Source organism: Anoplopoma fimbria, chromosome 20 (assembly GCF_027596085.1).
Source record: "Anoplopoma fimbria isolate UVic2021 breed Golden Eagle Sablefish chromosome 20, Afim_UVic_2022, whole genome shotgun sequence".
NCBI lineage: Eukaryota > Metazoa > Chordata > Actinopteri > Perciformes > Anoplopomatidae > Anoplopoma > Anoplopoma fimbria.
The window spans coordinates 24,619,613-24,640,319 of record NC_072468.1 but is presented as its reverse complement, the minus strand read 5'-3'; the positions used below and the strand labels follow the sequence as shown (position 1 = coordinate 24,640,319).

The following is a 20,707-nucleotide window of genomic DNA, read 5'->3' as shown; positions in this document are numbered from 1 at the left end:
TGACAGTGAGATTTGGATTAGGGATGACACGGTAATGTGAACCAATGTGTCTGGATCATGCTGCCCTAATTATGGAAGATAAACCACAGAGGCCCGACAGATTTACGGCTGAATTAGAGAATCATTATATGCTCAGACAGGACTGTGCATTAACCAACCTCTGTTTACTCTCAGCACAGCGGAGCTTCTCCGAAGGCAACTTTAGATAAACAGGCCTGTTGAGTTGCAACAAGTTTAAACCACTGCGTGAACAATAAGCTGTAATTGCTCCAAAAAAGGGGGGTATAATTGCTGCTCTTGTAAGAGATCCTCTCTATTGGCAAGCCTTTGATTGGGCGCCTTGTCTTTTGTTTTTATAGGTGCTTTTGAGCGATTCAGATGAGCTGTCCGTCAGCGGGAGAGTGGCAGAGCCAGCGGCTATCATGGACCTGGCCTCCACAGCTAAACTCCGAAATATTCTCCTCTACGGCATCCAGCTTCATCAGTCAAAGGTAAGCTCGGTCTTTCCCTGTCTTTCTTTTCTTTCTTCCTAAAGTCGACTTTAGTCGCTGTGCTGTGAGAGGCCAAACAAAACAGAATGGGGAAATGTCTTTCAAGTGTCTCGTTCCAATGACTTGTCATGCTTTTATGCTTTAGGCGAGGTTTCTGTCTTTTATCACACATGTGTGAGTGTGTGTGCTTGGACGGGCGCGTCTTTTTTCTTTCTCTTTATATGTAGGAGCAGGTATAAATGTGTGTCGGAAAGTGTGATTAAAAGGGCAGGATATCAACTTTTCACCTTCCGCCGTTCGTGTTTTGTAGTATTGTTAACACCAAAGGGATGAAAAGGATGCGGAGGTGCTTTAGGTGTAATGTAGCTCAGCCCAAAACGCGTGCATTGTAGGTCCAACCCAGACCGCAACCTCTGTTTCTGCCGAGTGAAGCCGATACGGGAGTCTGTTGAAACTTGCTTTCTCTCTAATGACCATCAGGGTGTGACCCCTCTGGTGGTAAAGAAAAATCTGATTGTATAGAAGTCAATGAGAAAACATTGTATACATGAGTTTATGGTCTCAATCTCTAGTTTCAAGTCTTCTTCTATACAGCATGATGTTCATTTAGTAAATGATGGTTCATTTAGGATCAAATAGACCATAAAGCAGGGTATGCTTTAGGACGGGGCTTACTGTGATTGACAGGTCGCAGTTGCTACCAGAGCCATAAACGGCGTTTTTACGTCAGTCCTCCGCATTCCAAATATGGTAACTTCTGTTCATTGGTTCATTACGGCCGTAAACAAAGATGGCAACAGCGAAGTCGGCGAATTCGAGGCTTCATAACAGCAGTCCACAAACCAACGGGTGACGTCTTGATGGCTACGTCCACTTCTCATATACAGTCTATGGTTGAACCCCCTTAGTTAAGCTGTGTCATGGGAATCCTCTGAGAGGGACTGCCAAATGTGCGCTGGAGTCAGCGGGGTGGATGCGGTTGACCTGAAATCCCCCAACCGACTGCTCAGTTATTATAGGATTATGAAAAATGGAATTATTCATCCAGTGCAGTGAGAAGTGTCAGGATTCTTGCTACCAAAGCCATCAAGTCAAATCGCTACATTGGGGCCAGATGTGCGGGGGCAAAACCGAAGACGGATGCTGAATATTCATGGCGTCGTTGGCCTTCAATGTGACATCCATCATGATTTATGTTCATGACTGACTGCAGCGGTGTGATAAATGAGGTTTCTTGGCAGCTGCGTCGCTTTGCAAATCAAACGTAAAAGCCTGCGTGCCTCAGGCGAGGGGATGTCGGCTATATTCTCTCCTGCAGAAGAGAACGGTGAGCCGAAAGAAAGCCGTGGTCAGTGATCTTAATCATGCGTTTTCGAGCCTGATATCACAGCGTCGCCTTATTAAAACGGGATGCTTTTGTATTCTCGATAGCGAGGCTTGGCGCTGCTGGCCCACATATGAGTTTGATTCAGCTATCGGATGTTGGACATCATGCTTTTCCTCTGAATTATGGAACTATTGCTGTTAATTAGTCATCCTGCCTAGACGGAGAAAAAGGGGAAGGGAGTGGACGGAGATAATGTGTGTGTTCACCATGATAAAATGCTTATCATTGTGAGATAGTGGAGCAGCAGAATACAGGCTTTTGTTATAATGAGGATAATTCTTCCCAGATGGCCTTATTCATACTTGTGGAGATGCCTGCCAACACTTTCTCTGTCAGCCGTAAACTAAATATGAATATTCCCTCACAAAGTTTGTTTTATTTCTTTGTCTTTGATTTAAAAAAAAAAAAAAAAAAAAAAAAAAAAAAAAAAAAAAAAAAAGATCTGATGGCAGGCAATAATGCACACAAAGTGGACATTTTAAGGCAATCAGTCTGATTAGTGAAAGATGCATTAAATCTGTGTGGATGCTTGAAAATACTTTTCTTTTCTTCATTTTTTGTCCAAAGTATTTGTTGCTTTAGCTAAAACAGCCCTATATAAATCATAAACACATGATGATATGGCGCTGTGATTATATGAGCAATCAGACCAGATGCTGTCGTTGGGACTTTATAACTGATCTATAACCGGAACACATACTTGTACTTTCTCTGAATATGTGGAACCCGATGATTTCACATCACAGATGATGAACAAAGGCATAAACATGTGGGTCTTGCAGGTGTTCTGAATTGACACCAACTGCAAAAGGGAAGTGAATTTTGTAGGCAAGGTGAATTGAAATAAAGATATCAGCAATAATCTTGAGTGTTTATATAAATTAAAGGGATCATGTTTCGATTTAATTACACTTTGCTGCACTTTCTGAGGTGAGGTTTAAAGGGTGAAGTCATCCCAATGACTGACATAATGTCATAATTTCCGCAATAGTAATGGTTCACAATACTTTATTCATACTTCACATACTAAAAAAACAAGTAAGTTGTTAAACATCAGGCAGCCATTGTAGAAATACTGAACTGGGTAAATATATTGAGAAATGTGCTCAGTTTTAAGCTGGCTTGTTTTTTGGGCATTACGTCTTATGAATGAATAGTGTTTACTTTTATGTATTTAACTGCAAAGTTCAGAGGACCCTTAGTAAGACATGCTGCTGCCAGTATATAATACTTGCAGAGCTACATGTCACTGGAAATATTTAGAACCCCACAAACATTTTCCAAATAAAAAAGAGTGCATGTTCCAAAGCAAAAGCTGTTCTTGTGTCTCTTTGTTTATGTTTTTGTAGGCAACAGTCTAAATGCGATTTGATTTTGGAATGCAACTAGACCAGGGTTGTTAGCCGTTCTCTTAAAGTTACTATGAGGAACTTTAAACTGGTTAAGATTTGATACTGATGCCTTTATATGAACTACACGAGTAAAGAAGACCATCATTGACAACACTTCTTAATGCTTATCATTGGTGTAACTGGTTGGGTTCTGGTAAAATCATACAGGTTCAACAGAGAATTTTTCGACCCATGGAAGGAAGGCATGGCTCGACCAGAAAGTAGGAGACTGTCAGACCCTGCTGCTATATTTTTCAAACAGACTCTAGTGCTCAAACTCTACCACCAAAAAAATCCTCATAGTAGCTTTAATCACGACACCAAAAACTGACAGTATAACAAGGTATGACATAAATGCCTTCTATGTTTTCCATTTTTAAAATAAAAAAACCTTGTTAAAGATGTTCCACCATAAACTCAGATTCCTTTAGTTCCTCCCTAAATGATTTCATTCTCTGCTCCGACATGACTGGTTGTTGTCAACTTGACACCAGTGAGAAGAACAACCTTTGAGAACATTCAAGAGCCCCTTGCCTCTTGTTATGTATCACTCTGAAGAATTACTGGACGCACCCACCTCTTTGGAAAAGTACGGCCATTTGGCTAATCTAATTTAACCTCTGACAGTGAGAATTCATGAGCGCATGGAACAGTATTTGTCCCAGAGAAGTCAGGAAAACGATCCACCTCATTGACCTTCAGTGATGTCTTTTTGGATAAAAAAAAGTGGATTCTCTCAAACGAGGCCTGACTGTGGTTTCATGTTATTATGCAGAGTAACACTGAACCACTGAGGCATAATGCATCCAGCAGCGTGTCGCAGTGCGTGCCACTTCGCTTTGTGGAGAGAAGAAAGTGAAATGGAGTCACGGACAATCAACAGCGGTCTCTCTGAAAAAGGACGTGTGATCAAAGCGCTTCAATAGAGCCTCTTTCCGTTTGTGTTGTTACCTCGGCGAAGATGCCCACAAGCCAAACCTCAGGTGCGATAATGTGTGAAAACATCAAACCTAAAGACGTTGGCTAAGGATATTCAGACACCGGATCCTCATAAACTGACTCCATGTTGTCCACGGTGACGGTATACGCTATCAGTGTCTGCAGCGGCGATAGGAAGTGTCATTGGATCCCTCCTCGCACAGGGTCCTGGCGACTTGTCATCCGCTGAAAAGGCAGTTGTCACGGTGATATATGGGTGTTGTAATCCCCGCAGTGAGAGCCCTGATGTTTACCCAACCCCATATTTCCGTCTCCTCAAAGAGCCCGGACCGGGAATCCTAAACCTGAGAAGAGATTAGCCCGGACGGGGAAGAAAAGAGAGGGAGAGAAAGGAAGAGGAGGGAGGGGAGGGAGGAAGAAAAGGAGAGGACTCTATAGGGCTATTCTCCTCTACCTGTTCAGATCTAGGCCTGAAAGGCAGACAGGTGAAACCGAACACGAGCCGGTGTGAAGCTCTTGAGGTGACACTTGTGGAGTTGCACCCGTGGTTTCAGCACACTCCAGATTTTTCTTAGGCTAAATCCGCCATTTGTCCTCTGCTGAATAAAAGATGATAATGGGGAGGCACAGCTTTGAAATGAAAGGAATCAGAGACAAAATATTAACCAAGGGGAACACACTTTGATGCTACTGCTAGCTGTTGGAGCTAGATCTGTTCTGTGACCAACATCCAACTTTAGCATATCAGCTAGATTTTGGTATCCCCTTTGCAGGACTATCTCATATTGTCCTTCATTCGGTTGTTCAGTTGGTCCTTGCTGTGTTTCTTGCACAATATTGGGTGTGGAGAAACAAAGTTGATGAGATGTTCTGCTGTTTTGGCAGCAAGCTAGCTGGAGCTAAACCTGGAGTTGTGACGTCACGTGGAACATTTAATTGGTCAAACATATAGTTCCACAGGTATATTAATGACGATGTTTACTATCTTAGCTGAGCGTGTTATAAGCATGCTAATATTTGCCAATCAGAACTTAAACTAAATACTGTTGAGGCTGATGCAAATGTCATTCATTTTGTTGATATTCGTTGATATTAAAATGTTGACCTGATGGTGCTAGAAGAAAAGTTAATGTATAACCAAAGATATAACTATTCATCCGAGGACACAAATGTCAACCTCATGGTGGCACTTAACAAAAAGGTCATTAACCATAGGTACCAAATTTTTTCCCAAACGTAATATAGTGGATTTGGAAATATTTCACTGTAAAAAGTAAAACTTTTTCCTGCTGTTGGCACTAGATGAAGTCAGCTAATCACCAAAGTTAGTAGAATTCGTCATCTGGGGACCATGAATATATGCACAACATTTCATAGAAATCCATGCAATTGTTGATGAGATTGTTTGAACCAAAGTGTTGGACCGACCTGACATTTCCATCCCTACAGTAGAGCTAGTGAAAATTGGCTGAAAAGAGTGTTTAAGTGAGTTTATAAAGTCATAAACAATGATTCACTGCAAAGTTCCATAACCGAAATCTGGCCCTTTAGTTAATTTCCCGTAAAGTGAATTACACACTCCTGGGGAATTTTCTTAATGAAGCGGAAAGGGAAAATGAGCTCTCCAGAGGTCTTTGTCGACACTTTTTTTTTCTCACACTACATCTATCAGGCGACATACGCAGCTTATCCTGTTCAGGTCCAGAATGGCAGACAGGTGAAACCCTACACAAGAAGCCGAGTCTCTTGCTGTGACACCAATGTATTCGCACCTTGGCGGGGTCAAGGGAGATCAGGGATGGCTGCCCTTTCTGCTGTCTCAGCACATTCCTGACCTTTCTCTGGGTAAATCCAACAATTGTCCTCAGATGAACAAGTGACAGTGTCATATTTTCTGAGATGAATGAGTGTCGGAACCTTTCATTTGCTCTTATAATCTATCGTCATCTCTACTACGAGACAAATGCGATCACTTAAATCACACGCATTAGCCTCTATGGCTAGTCTGGTCTGATTGCCAGCTGAGGAGAATTTCTTTTTTAGAAAAGAGGAAAAAACACTGAACAGAATGAGACACAAAACATTGCAGGAAGCGGCAGAGATAAGAAATGACCTTAGATCTCGTAAAGCTGTTTTCGGTTGCCCTATAACATCTGGGAGGGCTAACGGATTTGGTGAGTCTTTCCCGCTGATCCACTACACTTAGCATCCAACATCCACCTGGCCCCTTCACACAGTTTTTCCCCTGCTGTTTGCCTAAGTACTTGTCTCTATTCTGACAATTAAGTCTTTAAACTTTTATCTAAGATCCCCCATGGAAATGTGGATGAGAGCACTTGGCTCCCTCGGTTGAATCCTGACATCTCCATACAGACAGAAGCCCTGGAATCGCCCCCTCCCCGCCTTAGTGATGTATTTGTAGAGTGTTAGGGTCAGAGCCCTGGGAGAGACTCGCACTGCCGCAACATGTGCAGGATATCAAGCTTGATCTTCCACACTGAGAGCGCTCCAGATGTGTGTCGGTATGTGCGAAACTTGACCGCCGGAGTTTGGCTCAAGGAATTAGACATACCAAAGCGGTGTTTACTCAGCTTTGATTTCTTAGATTAAAAAGACTAGCGAGCGCGCTGTTCGGGGCTGATACGAGTTAACTCTTACAGATGATTTGGAAATGACATTCCAAGAGACAATTAGTGTCACAAACAGACGGTATGTTTTTAGGGAGGATTAATGTGAGCCAGCTTTTCACAATTGGTTTGTAAACATTCAATCACTCAGAGAACGGAGAAAACATACATGTATGTTTGTTTTGCCACTTGGTTTTGAGCTGTTTCTGACCACCCACAGTAGTCCTGGTTTGAGTTTTCTCCCAGCTCTTTGCATGTGTCGCGGTTGAGCCCAGCTCTGCAGGGATTACGCCTTCATTCAAAAGGCCTCATCAAAGATTATTTTCACGGCGCTCACCTTCCTGCTCCGCTTGTGCTTTTGTTTGCAGGGACCTCTCGGTACACATGCTTGTCTGATTGGGTGTGGTGGAAAATAGCTGCGGAATAGCACACAGTGTATTCAGACCAGGGATGGACCAAAACACTGGTTAAACTTTGGCTCAGGCTGCTAAATGTATTTTGCTCTTCCAGTCACTTGGAGGGCATGTACACCCCTGTCATGGCTAAACAATCCAAATTATCTTGATAACAGAGCTTTATTTTATTTGAAATCCTTGTCTATACTGCGACTCATAGTGAAAATACACTAAATCCAGCCAACAAACAAACAGACAGACAGACAGACGTGTCAGAAACTCAAATGGAACCCAAAATATGTTTCTGAAAACATTTAAAGTGCGAAATAGGCAATGCAGTAACAGAGTCTTCATATCTGATGATTCATATCTGATCAGCTCTGCCTGGATTGACAGTTTGATCTGACCTTTGCGAGCCTGCAGCCTCTGTGATAACCTCACTTCATTTTCATAAAGTGGAGGTTGATTCTTGATTATTCAGATACTTACCGAGCCGTGTCCGTCATGCTGATCGTACCACGATCATGAATAGGATTTCTCATTTTCAAACACGGTAACCAATTTGGTGTATCTCCACCACTATTGAGAGTCGGCTCTATACGCAAATCAGCGCTCAAGTGCTACGTGTAAACTATTCAATGATGCAATCTGAGAGGCTGGCCGATGCATCGCAGACACATTCCAGATCCTATTGATGAGTCCTCTTGGGAGCTACAGCCAAGAGAGTACAACAAAGCAACAAAACGTTGTTTGGGGACCAGACGCACTCATTTATCCCTCCTGATTAAAGACCTCTGTCAGTCAAGCGGTGTGGGAAAGACTTCAAACCATGCCGACAAGACTCCAGATAGAGAACAGCAAGTTGTGTAGTGTGAACAGTACATATATCTGAAGCCTTTGAAAGTTTTGTAGTGTGAACTTCGCTAAAATCAACAAAAATGTGCTATTGACCAAATCTGATTGGCACGGTTCAAAGGTTACCAACCGAAAACACAATGTGGCCACATGGTCATGGTAATCATTTAGCAGGATTTTATGCTCGAGATATAGTTCAGTGTTGGATTTCAACCATTGGCACAACACCCGCAATGGATGTATCATACGTGATTGGGCAATGTCCTGCTTTGGTAAATGTTTCACCTCACTTTGTGATATAGAGCAACGATTGGCTCACACGGGGAAAGAGGAGGGGAACAGCAGCTACAGTGTAGCTCACAGTATGGCCCCAGGGCCATGAAACCATAAATTAAGCTTTTGTTTGTTGGCCTGTGCATTACTTTGGGAAATTTCCGAATACTAAACAGGACCAAATCAGACTGAAAGCAAAACTGAAGTCAGCTGGTAAAAAAGTGAAAACGGCTGCTGAGTTTTGGGATTCGGGGCCCTCAATGCCAAAATCAAATTGCCTGCTCTGATGGAAACCCCAACTGGAAGTTTATAAAGTTATAAATAACCAGATTTCAAGGTAGGGTTCAAGAACTTAAATCTGGTCGGGTCTTTAGCGTCCTCAAATGAATCTCACGGCCATGAAGTGTCATGTGAAAATGATTTTCCTTCACAACTCCACAGTTTTCACGTAGCGGACCCTTCTCGTTCTCACACTACATCTGTCAAGCCACACGGCCTGCTTTATCCCCCTGATGTTTAGTCTGCGGTACACCGATATTATGACAGCAGTACAAAAACACAGTGTTGCACCTATGTTTGTACGTTTGGCTCACGGCCTACTGCGATAACGATCTCGTGCTTGTGTTGAGCATGGAAGTGAGGACGCTAAGCCTAGGTTGGGATGTGCGTTTCCTTGAAAACCCAGCTTTTAATAAATGTCTTGTTTTGTGAAATACTCCTGCACCTGCACCTGACCTCAGATGGCCTGGGATATAAACTGTATTCGGCTTGGTGTAAGTGATACAGTGTGATAAGTAAATGAGGCATCAGTTGAGGGTGTGTGCATTTTTGGGTCTCTTTCTCACCGCAATGTGGGATTTGGTATGTCCCAGTTCATAAATCCCAGCCATGCCTTCATGCTTTCATACCTCCTCAACTAAAGAGACATTGTTCTGCTTACTGTTTTGAGGTATGTCTTTCTGCAAGTCAGATTCAAACAAAGTCATCTCTCACCAGAACATGTTTTAAAAAAGCTCTCACCGAGGGGATGCAGTGGAAATACGGACCCCCTCGATGTCCCGTTCTTAGCAGGGGTTGACTTCTCTGGAGAGCAGAAAGAGAACAGGCACATTGGACGTGACTAACAAACTGCTATGTTTGCCCAACGGACGCCCCTAGACAGGATATTTTGGAAACCCGTGTTGAAAGAGCTTTACCAGTGTACCGTGAAAGGGTTGTGTGTGTGCAGCAATTGTTCTCTCAATGGGGTTCTGAAAAGAAGTTATCAATACAAAAGTTTGCTTTTTCTATGGCTGGAAAGTCTGAGGGGAAGTAGGGTGGGATACAGACTTATTCATTTTCCTCCATTATGATCCCTTTCAGATGAAGTGAGGCAGAGTGGGAACGACACGGGTATCTAAAGGACAGACATTCAGCCAGTGACACCAAATACCTTGCACAAATTCAATAAAAACATTCCCAGAAGTTTGAAGTAATGCTCATGTCGCTGTCATCTCGGTCAACTCTAATGCTTTCAGTTGGGATCCAAGCTCATTTTTATATCTAAGGCTGAACCTTCAGTGTAAGCATGATGTATACTCTGAAGGTTGTTAAGATCAAACGCTCTGCAGTAAATATTATAATGGACTGGATCTAAGTGTGTCCAGGTTTTTTCTCCTCTCTGTGGACTTTAATGTATCTCATTAAAGTATCTTTGATTGGGCCTGTCAATTTTCACCTGATGGGGAAGCTGTAATACTTTTCTTCCCAATAAGAACTTTTACTCCTTATATTTGAGGATACATTGCTGCTAATACTTATTGACTTCTACTTTATTAATCACATTGACTTCTACTTGGGGTTCAGTCGTTTAAAAACTCATTCTGTGAAGCCAAATATTATCCAAACCCACAAATCTTTAATTCAATTTTTTAGTGGAGAACGTTTCCAATGTTTCCAAAGATACCAAACACGTCAGACTGAATTTTGGGGACAATCCGTAAAACATTATGCATAAGACATCTAGAATATTTCCAGCCATTAAAACATGGAGTCTTGGGTTCCAATATTTCCCTCGTCTACATACGATGAAGAGCTGGAACAAGCAGCTAAAGCATCAAAATGAAACTGTCAGAGTGGAAGGACAGATCCTGAAAGCTGCTCAACGGGACATAAAAGGGGACATGGATGTTAAAGAGTTAAATGCAGGACTTCTACTTGCAATGGTGTATTTTTTCTCTCCGTGATATTGCTCCATTGACTAAAGTCAATCTGCCACCATTCTTCATTGTACTAAATAAGTCTCTGCAGCACCTTAGCCATGTTGAATCTGCGCTCTAATCAGACTTTTGGACCGGCCAGTAATTGGACCTGTTACCCTCTTCCCCTCTTCGTGGTTTCCCCCCAAGCTACTGCCTTTCTTCAACGAGACACGAAGGGGAGCAAGGGCAGCAGGACCACAATACCCACTCGTCAGGGGACGAGCTGTCAGAAGCTCTGAAACACTATCCTCTCTCAGACCAAAGCGCCGGGTGTTTTTAGGCAGTATTGTATCACTCGAGATTCAACAAGCAGGTCATTTCGGGAGAGTTTTTCCGAGAAAATTACCTCATGTATTAAAAGGGCAGAAGTCAGGGTAACGCAAAGTTCATGTTAGGTAGATTTAGCGTCAAAGACACCCCGAGTGGAGAATGCTGTCTGGCCTTATTTCTAGTAATGATGCTGCCCTCAAGTGGATGCTACAACTATTAGGACAGCAGCACCCTCATGTCACAGGAAAACAAAAAAAGGCCATAAAAACTTTGGTTTTGGTAGCTGGTGTGACTCTAACAACTTTTTCCACTTCTCTTGGCTCGGGCTCTGCGCCAAGCTTTTCCATAAGCTGTTTTTCAATTAGGACCCAGCGCAGTTGGCATTTCATGAAGGCAACAGCAGTGGAAGCCCTCGGCAGCAGCAGTCCTCGGGGCTGGGGATCTCAGGAGGGTGACAGAGGCGTACAAGTTGTCACCGTTAAAGGTCCTAATTGCCAGAAACCTTAAAGCTTCAAAGCAGGTTCTTCTTGTGTGGCAGAAAGTGCTCCTCTCAGGCGGAGAGGTTGAATGCCTCTGTGGCATTAAAAAGAGAGTTTGAGGATCTCTTATTGTGTGGTCCGCCCAAGCTTTCCCGCCCCATCCCCCCCCTTTTGCTCTGCGTTTCAAAGACCTGTCGCCTCACAGCTTGTCAAAATCCTCCCTTTTAAACAGTAAGCAAAAATAGAAGCTAATGATTGAAGTTCCATTCCATAAACTTGTGGTCCACAGTGTGGAATAACAAGGCTGTTGCATGTGTTTGTAAATTCATACACATGGGAGTGATTGAGAGCGATTTGATTTTAGTTAGTGCCCAGTTAAATTATTATATATTGCATTGTTTATGTATTAAAACAATGCTGTTACTTCATTTCATAATATGACTTGTCTTTTGGACTTGAATCTAGGTTCTGGGTGCACGAAGAATAAAAAACTGAACACTGCTAAAGTCCCCAGACCTCTCTCCAACTATGACTCGTATCTAGTGGTATTTTTCCGCTTTGATAGCAGTTCATATATTGTTTGCGAACAGTCTCTATTTTTATAATGTAGAATCTGTCAAGAGAAACTATATAAATGTCATCCAGGCCACCAAGGGATTGGACGCGTCAGTAAGCGATGTAGCAGAGGCTCTGCTGTCAGTGGAAACAAAAAAAGTGTTGTGTTTCAGAAAATGTAAATGTGTCGCTCTGCCATTCAACATGGCATACATTACCGGTGATGGGCCTTCCACTAATGTGAATAAATGATGATACTTTTGGCTCGTACACCCTTTAAGCCGGGATTTGTGGCAGTTATTCATTATGAAGTGGAAAGTTGGTTCCCCTTATGCCTGATAATGGTCGAGTGAATCTCGTAAAAACAAGCACTTTTAAGAGTAGAATAAAATAAAATTCCCTCTTGTGACTGCACTTAAGACTTTGGCACATGAAGAACGTTCTCTCTTTGGAACATAAGAGGATTAATTCCACACTGTAAACAGGTGAGGAGCACTTATTAGCTCAGATAGCTCTAACAATCAGACTAATCTGCTTGCGATTTTCTTCTCAGATGCTCAGTAACGCCTGCGCTCCACATTTTATCTCATGTGTCACCAAACAACCAACTCCAGGTCTGTTTGTCTCAGCGCTGCCACAGGAGGGAATTATTCAGCCTCAAAGTGCTCGTGAACTGGTTTCTCCATCTCCAAAACTCAGCTGGAAGGAGACACTGGGACAGAGACAGTGGAAACGCTGGCGGGGAGGACACCGGCTGTGATGATCTGGAAACATGCAAATCCCTCCAGGATCACATTCCCAGTTGCACATGTACGAGTTAGAAGTAGCTAACCGATCTGTGTTTCGTATGCGTGCATGCTCTCTTATGTGTCCCAACACATGGGTGTTTGGGTGTCCTCCTGGATGACCCTCAGTGGAAAGAGGAGACACGAGCACCCCCCCGCCGACGGCAGTAAAGCCCCGGTCAGGAGGGGTACCGGCTCTTTTCTGTCAAGTCTAACTGGAGTGAACTCTTTCCATGAGCGGCGATCAATCAGTTCACAAGCTCATATAGATTTCTGCCTGAAAGCAGTTAGTTATGCAAATGTCTCCGGAGCCTCTGAGTTTGTTGCTGTTCAGTAATTCTACCCCTTTGTCCTGCTTTTTTTCTCTCCACCACATTTGAAGCCTGAGTGGCAGTTGTGACTACTTAAAGCTGTGCCACGAGCCAATGAAGAGCTCAAGTCATATTTGCGTTCCACTGTGCAGGCAACTACTTGATTTAATAATGCCTGTTTTATGAGGCATGATTCATATTTCAAAGGCCGCATATCTGGGGTGGAAATAATTCAGCGTCGGGGCTTAGACAGGCTCAAAACTTTGATCCTCCTTGGTGATCTCCACTTGCCTTTTCTTTATTTTCTCGTGTGCAAACTCACTTTTTTTGTTTTGTTCTGCCTATAAGAAAACAGACCACTGTAATAGAGTCATTAGCTGTGGTTTGATTGCTGTAGCTGTCTTCAATGTGCCCGAAACACCAGGAGTTCTCGTGACTTTCCCATCGTCCTCGTCAATGCACTTGGGTGGGAATCGACAGACGATCGTGCTCATCACATTTATCATCCCCGTTGCGTTTTAGCTCCTCCGAACACATGCAACATCTCAAATAGTTTCCGTGCGGAGACGTAATTTCTTTTAGATAACAATCGGAGGAATGCTTTGATCTGATTGCTTATGGGGTAAACAATGAAAAGATGCAGTTAGATTAATCTAGGATGCTTTGATTTCTCACTCCGAGCTCCTGATTCAACACTGATCACTGATGAATCTTTTGCATATTTCCGAGGATATGTGGTTGTGCTATCAGCTGCTTTCTGTTGGCTGCTAACAGATGTACTGGCCGATCTCCTCAGCGCCTCATACTTGTGATTAAGCCACAGAAAAAAACAAACTGTAAAGCCTCACTGTTTTTCTTCACCTCGTTTCCTTTGATTCTTCAAAGATTTATCCATTTGTAGATCTAAAAGCATATTAAGAAAAGATTGTAGAAGCTGACAGAGAATGCCTCTGGAGCTCATTCAAAGCTATCATATTTGGATTCCATCTTCCTTTATTTTTTTACATTCCCCCTTGTTGCTTTAATCAACGAGGAGGCTGGAGTCGCTGATCTGTACTCCAGTTCCCCCTTCAGTCGGCTTGGTGTGGAAAATCCATGTCATCCGACTCCCCTCCTCCGCTGGTTCTGATTAGGGGAGGAGTGCTCCGGGAGTTCTGGATCCCGGGGTCTCTAGCGCTCATTAACCACGGTCAGGCCCGATTCCACGCTCATCGCTCTCACACCTCGTCACATTCCCGTCCAGTTCTTGCACAAGAAGATGGAGAATGGACAGAGTGAGAGACAAATCTTATTTTTCCTCCTGTTGTTGATCGCACACTCGGCTCCAAATGTGTTAAAACTGCTGACGCATAGTTGTAAAGCAAAAAGCGTTTGGAAGCCAGACCTGAAGGTATGTTGAATAGGATGTTCCAGATCACAAATCATCACAGATCATCGCTATTTTGTCATTTCAATAGGATTTATTTTTAATATATTTTTATGTTCCTCTCTGTGGATGTCAGGACATTAAAAGCTTTGTGAAAATCCCTCCTAAATTATTTTATTTCCCTCCTTAGCAAACCTGCCTTTTGAGAGCTGGCTGATGAAATTGGTTAGAGACCCAGAGGAGAAAGTGTCGGAGTGGTTGGTGAAATCAAATCCAATCCTGTTTTAAAGGATAATAACGACTTGGATCCAGTTATTGTGGGTTTAGCCATCGTTTTTGTCTGTTTTGATAACCGTGTGCTTGCCAAAGTCAAAGGTCTTTTTCACAGCAGATGCTTTGACATCTCGTAGTGGCGCAAGAAAATAAAGGCCTTTGGTGTTGTTCGTCCTGGCTCACTGTCATGGCTTAGTGGAACACCTGAATGGAAACGAGACATTCTCACTGTCATTAGTTACACCTGCTCTCTTGACAGGTGACCGGTCAAAGTGACCGCTGTTAAAAACGTCTATTGTAGATATCTGAATGCACAACGAAATCACTGAAATAAGTTCAAAAAGAAAAAAAAAGTTGAACAGAAAAATGATTACCCAAACTGTTGGTTGAAAACATCTGTTAAAGTTCAGTCATTAACTTTGACCTCTTGTAGTGAACGTAGTTGTATTGGGTAGCAACCAAAGCAGATGCAGAAGTCTGGTTATGTAGAAGTCTATGAGAAAATGACTCTCTTGATTTATTCCCTCAATAAACATTGTAAACATGAGTTTATGGTCTCAATCTCTAGTTTGAAGTCTTCTTCAATACAGCATGATGTTTATTTATTTATTATGGTCCCATTTAGAGTCAAACAGACCATAAAGCAGGGTATGCTTTAGTGCGGGGCTACTTTGATTTACAAGTCGCAACCACAGAGTTGTCTGGTCTGGAAGTTGTCATGTTTTTATCTTAGAACTTAAACCCTTTCTCGCCGTATTTTGAGTCAATGGAAGTTAGGCCTTTTCTTTACATATTTTTTTTACTTAAAAGAAAAAGGAAGCTGTAATCATTAAAAAGCAAACTTATGGAGCTAACACAGCTCAATTAACGTAGCATATTGGCAAAATCAACGTTCATCAGCCATAAATGAGAAGCCTGCTTTTGTCTTTCTCTGTCTGAAAACAAAAAGAGTTACTATGAATGTTTTACATTAAATCTGCCACCGTTTTCATTGTAAATGACATGCAAGAACTTAAAGCTTGACAGCAACAGAAAATTGAAGGGAATGAGGCTTAACATACAATTAGTTGGCCAAAACTGTGGAAATAAGAAAAAAATAACATTATTTAACTGATCATTTAAGTTTAATGTTTTATGAATGCAGAACTAATGTATGTGAAACTATTTCCTCGTTGCAGAAACCAAAATCTATCCCAGGCCTTTATTTTTCTTTTGCTCTGTGGTTAAACGTCCTTTTTTTTTTTTTTTTTTTTTGCTGTGTGTTCTCTGTATCCTTTTAAAAGTTTCAAGAAATGAAAAATATATTTTTAGATGTTCTCCTTCATGCATGCCGCTACATCAAACGCTTTGTCAAAAAGCCTTATTAAAGTCCACGATCCGTTTATGAAAAAGTCCAGGTAGAGCATGGAGCATAAATCTACGTGAGGAACAAGTAAAAAAAAAAAAAAAAAAAAAAGTAAAGCTCCTTGAACTGCAGCGCCTTTGAAAGATGGAAAACAGGTCGTTCTTGGACCTCATCAAGCAACTAAATCAAAGTATGGAGTCGCTGTGGCCCGAGGAATGGAGTCAGGGGAGTGAAAACCATTAAAAGTGCATTAAGCAGGCGGTCTGCCGAGAACAAAAAAGAAAAAGAAGAAAGAGATACAGAAGAGAGGAATCACCAAAGCAAAAAAACAACCACAACAGTAGAGTCTGCCTTTAAGAGGAACAGAATGTATGGTCTCCTTTAGTGTTGCGTGTGGTTCAGCGTAGAGCTGTCCAATATCATGCACCATAGATCTCCTAGTAGGCCTCGTTGGTTCACAAGCTTCAGAGGACTTGACATTAACACAAATTTGTAAAAAAAAAAAAAGAAAGTTAATTGTGTGGAAAGTTAATTTTTTTTATCCCCCTCTTTTGGTAAATTGTTCCCAGCTGTTGATTGGAACATAAAATAACATGGGAGTCACGAGAAAAATTCTTGATTCCACAATCAAATTCCATGTGGTGAATTCAGTTTGTGCTGCGTGTATTTCATCCTTGTGGGAACGCCAGCTGATGATTTGGAACCTTGCCCGCTTCTTTTCTTTTTAAAAAAAAATTTTTTATACTGTGTGTGAGATGTTCACACAGCTCAGATTGAAGCCAAACCCACAGATGTTGTAACTACTTCCTTACAGGCCTGTTCCTTACTTTTGCTATTTCTACAAGTGGAACAATGCTAGTTTGAACTGGCTGCTAACGCTAACTGGATGCTGCTGGCCCGTCCCCGCTGGTGTACAAACATACGGATGACTCAGACGGAGTCGTGACTAGTGGGAGACGAAATAAATGTGAACAAATGTGAATGTGCGTGGAGATGTCTTAGTTTGTTATTGCAGGATTCTCTACTACTGAGATCACGTAATGAGTGTCTGTCTGTAGTTTTAAAGGACCTCCCTGTCTCTCCTCCTCCTCCTCCTCTTCCTCCTCTTCCTCCTCTCTCTCTCAGGACACCCAACGTTGGGAGAGGTCAGTATCGAGGGTCGCTGAGATCACGTCAGCCCTGATCCGGGAGAGGAGCCCCGCCCTGGTGGGGCAGCTTCTGCAGGCGTGAAGGGAAGCAGCATCAACAGAAAATCCCCTTAAATCCCCATAAACTCTGCAGCAATGAGAGTTGTGTTTTTATTCTGTTCATCTCTTTATCAATAACGGTTAAAAGGGGGGACTCCAACGATTAAGAACTGCCCTCCCATAAAGTGTGGGGACTTTCAAGCTCCAGATCTCCACAACATCTGCAGGATTTCTGCTAAAAATGTGGTTGTTGCAGTGAAAAAGGAAAGCAAGTCTTCACTATAATCAACCATCATATGGAGGAGATGGTCGGTTCTAAATATGTTTGGTTGGTAATGTTTCTCTATATGTTCTGTCATGCCACTGATGGAGAGGTGTTTGAGATATTAAAACTGAAAAATATTCAAGACATTTTTGCTACATGAGACTTAAAGGTACAATATATGGCAGCATTTTCTTAAAAAAACAATGTATAGCCCTCTCAATCATCACTTATGACTGACTAGAAGTGTCTACGACCCTACCCTCTGCACGTATTTTCTTTTTTCTTCATATTTTGCTGTGTTTGTGACGTTTCTGTGCGTCAACAAGGAGCCTTTGGGCCCCACGTGGGTGTAAACCCTCAGCCATAACAGCTCGCATGATGTGCAGCCGTTTCAGGTCGGCAGATACCACAGCTTTGTCAACAAACAAATATTGTTTTCTTTATTTCTCTCCCTCTTTCTCGGCTCGTTTGATCGGCGGTCAAATTTGAATGTTGTATGCTTACAAACAAACCAACAACAAATCTGCTTATAAATACCTTTAGACATGGGGCGTGATGAAAAAAGACACAAAAATGCCACATACTTGTCTGCGAATATTCCTCATCAAAACTATTCATACTGGCAGCGATGAGAGTATTAATAAAGACACAAACAGTCATGTGAAAACTCAACATAATGGCTTTGAAATGGCTATAAACAAAATTCATAAACTACTGTATTTTGTCATAACCACTGCTTTTACCACTGGATAAAGCTGTTAATGACTAAAACACTATATATGTAATAAGAAGCTGCTTTTATTTTTGTACTCCATAAAATCTGCTTATTTAAAACAATAAATGGCATAATAAAGATGTTTCTTTTGCATATTGTACTGTACTAGTGCTTATTTCAGGAAATGTTCTTTAGATTTTGATTCAGAAATCCCAAAATATTCAGATTTTACCACTACTCTAAAGTCACAGGTTAGACCTCGACAGCAGCAACAGGTCTGCACCGTCTTTTCAAGACATTCTCACTCACAACTCATCAAAAGGTCTTGCATAAAAATTACGTTATTTTCTTTTTCACAGACATTTTTCAAAAATGTTTGTTCTTTATATATATATATATATATATACACACACACACCTCTTAAGCTTAAGAAAATTTAGAAAATTAGCTTAAGAAAATTCTCAGGATGTATCTTAAAATAGGTGTTTTTCACAGAAGACATTTGGACTTTTTCATTAGCAGGAAAAGCTCAGGTGTTGCTAATCACAGCAATACAATATTTCAACATGAAATCAAAGCAGCTAAATGGATTTCTCCCATCATTCATTTGATCATTTAAACCTGTGCTTTTATCCGCTGTGACTTCCTCCAGTCACCTTCTCTCTGGAGATCACCTGACCTCTCACCTGTCTGCTCAGCTGACCCTCATTTCCCTCATCAGTCTCATCACATAAATACAGAGGGGCAGCTCTCACTCACTCTTGGCCACATTCTCCATGTTGAGAATAAATCGCAGTGCATATTACATAATTCGTTAATCACATGGACTATACACTTATATTTGGCTCTTGCTTTCTTTTTCCTGAAACCTAATTTTGATAATTCCCAAAATGCAGCAACAACAGTGATATTCATCTCATGTAGAGAGTAAACTTTGTCATTTTCCATCTCTGAAGCATAACTAAATATCTGGGATTATTAATAATAATAATAATAACTTTATTTATATAGCACCTTTTAAAAACAAGGTTTACAAAGTGCTTTGACAGACCAGCCAGCAAGACAGTGCATAAGAAACAAAAAATGAAATAACAAATGAAATCAAATAAACAAAAAATAAATTAAATAAAATAATAAATAAATAAAATCAAGTGATAATGGTAAAATATAGTAAACAAATATAAGATAAAATACCAAGACCAAATGAAAATGAACCAATAAAACGACGACATCACATAAAAGCCAATCTATAAAAATGTGTTTTAAGAAGTGATTTAAAAGAGATTACTGATTCTGAAGCCTTATCTCCTCCGGCAGGTCGTTCCAAAGCCGAGGGGCCCTTATGGCAAAAGCACGGTCGCCTTTGGTTTTCAGTTTCGACTTTGGAACAACCAGAAGGGCCCCACCTGAGGATCTAAGGCTGCGAGCTGGCTCATACGGGGTCAACATTTCTCCTATGTATGCTTTAAAAGTGATCAGCAAAATCTTAAAATCAATTCTAAAACGAACAGGGAGCCAGTGAAGAGAAGCCAGGATCGGGGTGATGTGATGTCGTCTGTTACAACCAGTAAGAAGCCTCGCTGCGGAGTTCTGAACCAGTTGGAGGCGAGAGAGTGACTTGTGGTTGATGCCAGAGAGGAGGGAGTTACAGTAGTAATGCATGTATGATTTTTTCCAGTGAGGATAGGTTTTATTTTGGAGATGGTTCTGATTTGGAGGAAACAGGACTGGACTACTTTTGTGATGTGGGGTCTGAAAGTGAAGTCGGAATCAAATAGAACTCCTAAGTTCCTTGCCGTGGATTTTATATTTAAAGGCAGAGGACCATTTACATGAGTGTGTTCATACAGGTGACTGCACCTGTCCTCAGGGTTCATGTACTTGTCACAGGAAAGGGTTGAAAACAGCCACTGAACATCAAAGAGACCTTAAAAGTGTTGATGCCGGAACATTCCTCAGATGACCACAAAGGCCTCGTCGCTCTGTGTTCACCTCTCTCTACTTCCAGGGCGTCTCCTGTTTCCTGCGTTTCTCTCCGTCCTCTGCAGCTCCGTGGAATTCTAACCGTTGATGGAAAAACGCCTCGGGGCATCTTCAGATTCCTGTAATGAACTCCTCACAACAACATACACTTATATTTCAGGGATTTCTCCGGAGATGAAGAGTCCTGTCAGCAAATAAAAGTGTAAAATGAATGCAAGCATCTGCGTTTGTTGTATTTTTTAAAATTCATTCATTCAGGAATTTCCTCTTCATTTAGGTGCCTTTGGAATTCTTCATCCACCTTCTCTACTTGTATTTATGTATTTGTCTTTATTGTACCTCTGTGTGTTCTGTGTTAAAGGATAATATTCATATTCTATATTTTTCTCAACAAATCCCAAGAAAAAAGTTCTGTCTGACCTCTCATGTCTTATGCCCATTCATCCCTACAGAACACTAAACCTTTAATAATAAGCACACATATAAAGTTTTATATTGTTTTTAAAAACTCAGTAAATTCCATAAAAAAGCTGGTCACTGTGGCTTTTAGTAAATGTTGCTCAGACAGGAGGAAA

General features: G+C 41.6%; 1 protein-coding gene across 1 annotated transcript in view; it reads left to right on the top strand.

Annotated features, from left to right (window-relative positions):
• The window catches only part of crppa (CDP-L-ribitol pyrophosphorylase A), a 41,960-nt gene extending 23,719 nt beyond the window's left edge, over nt 1–18,241 (top strand). The window contains exons 9-10 of the mRNA XM_054621815.1: nt 360–491; nt 17,108–18,241. Coding sequence (XP_054477790.1) covers nt 360–491; nt 17,108–17,212 — 237 coding nt within the window. The 3' untranslated portion in view covers nt 17,213–18,241. The remainder of the gene's footprint in view (nt 1–359; nt 492–17,107) is intronic.
• Nucleotides 18,242–20,707: the final 2,466 nt, after the last annotated feature.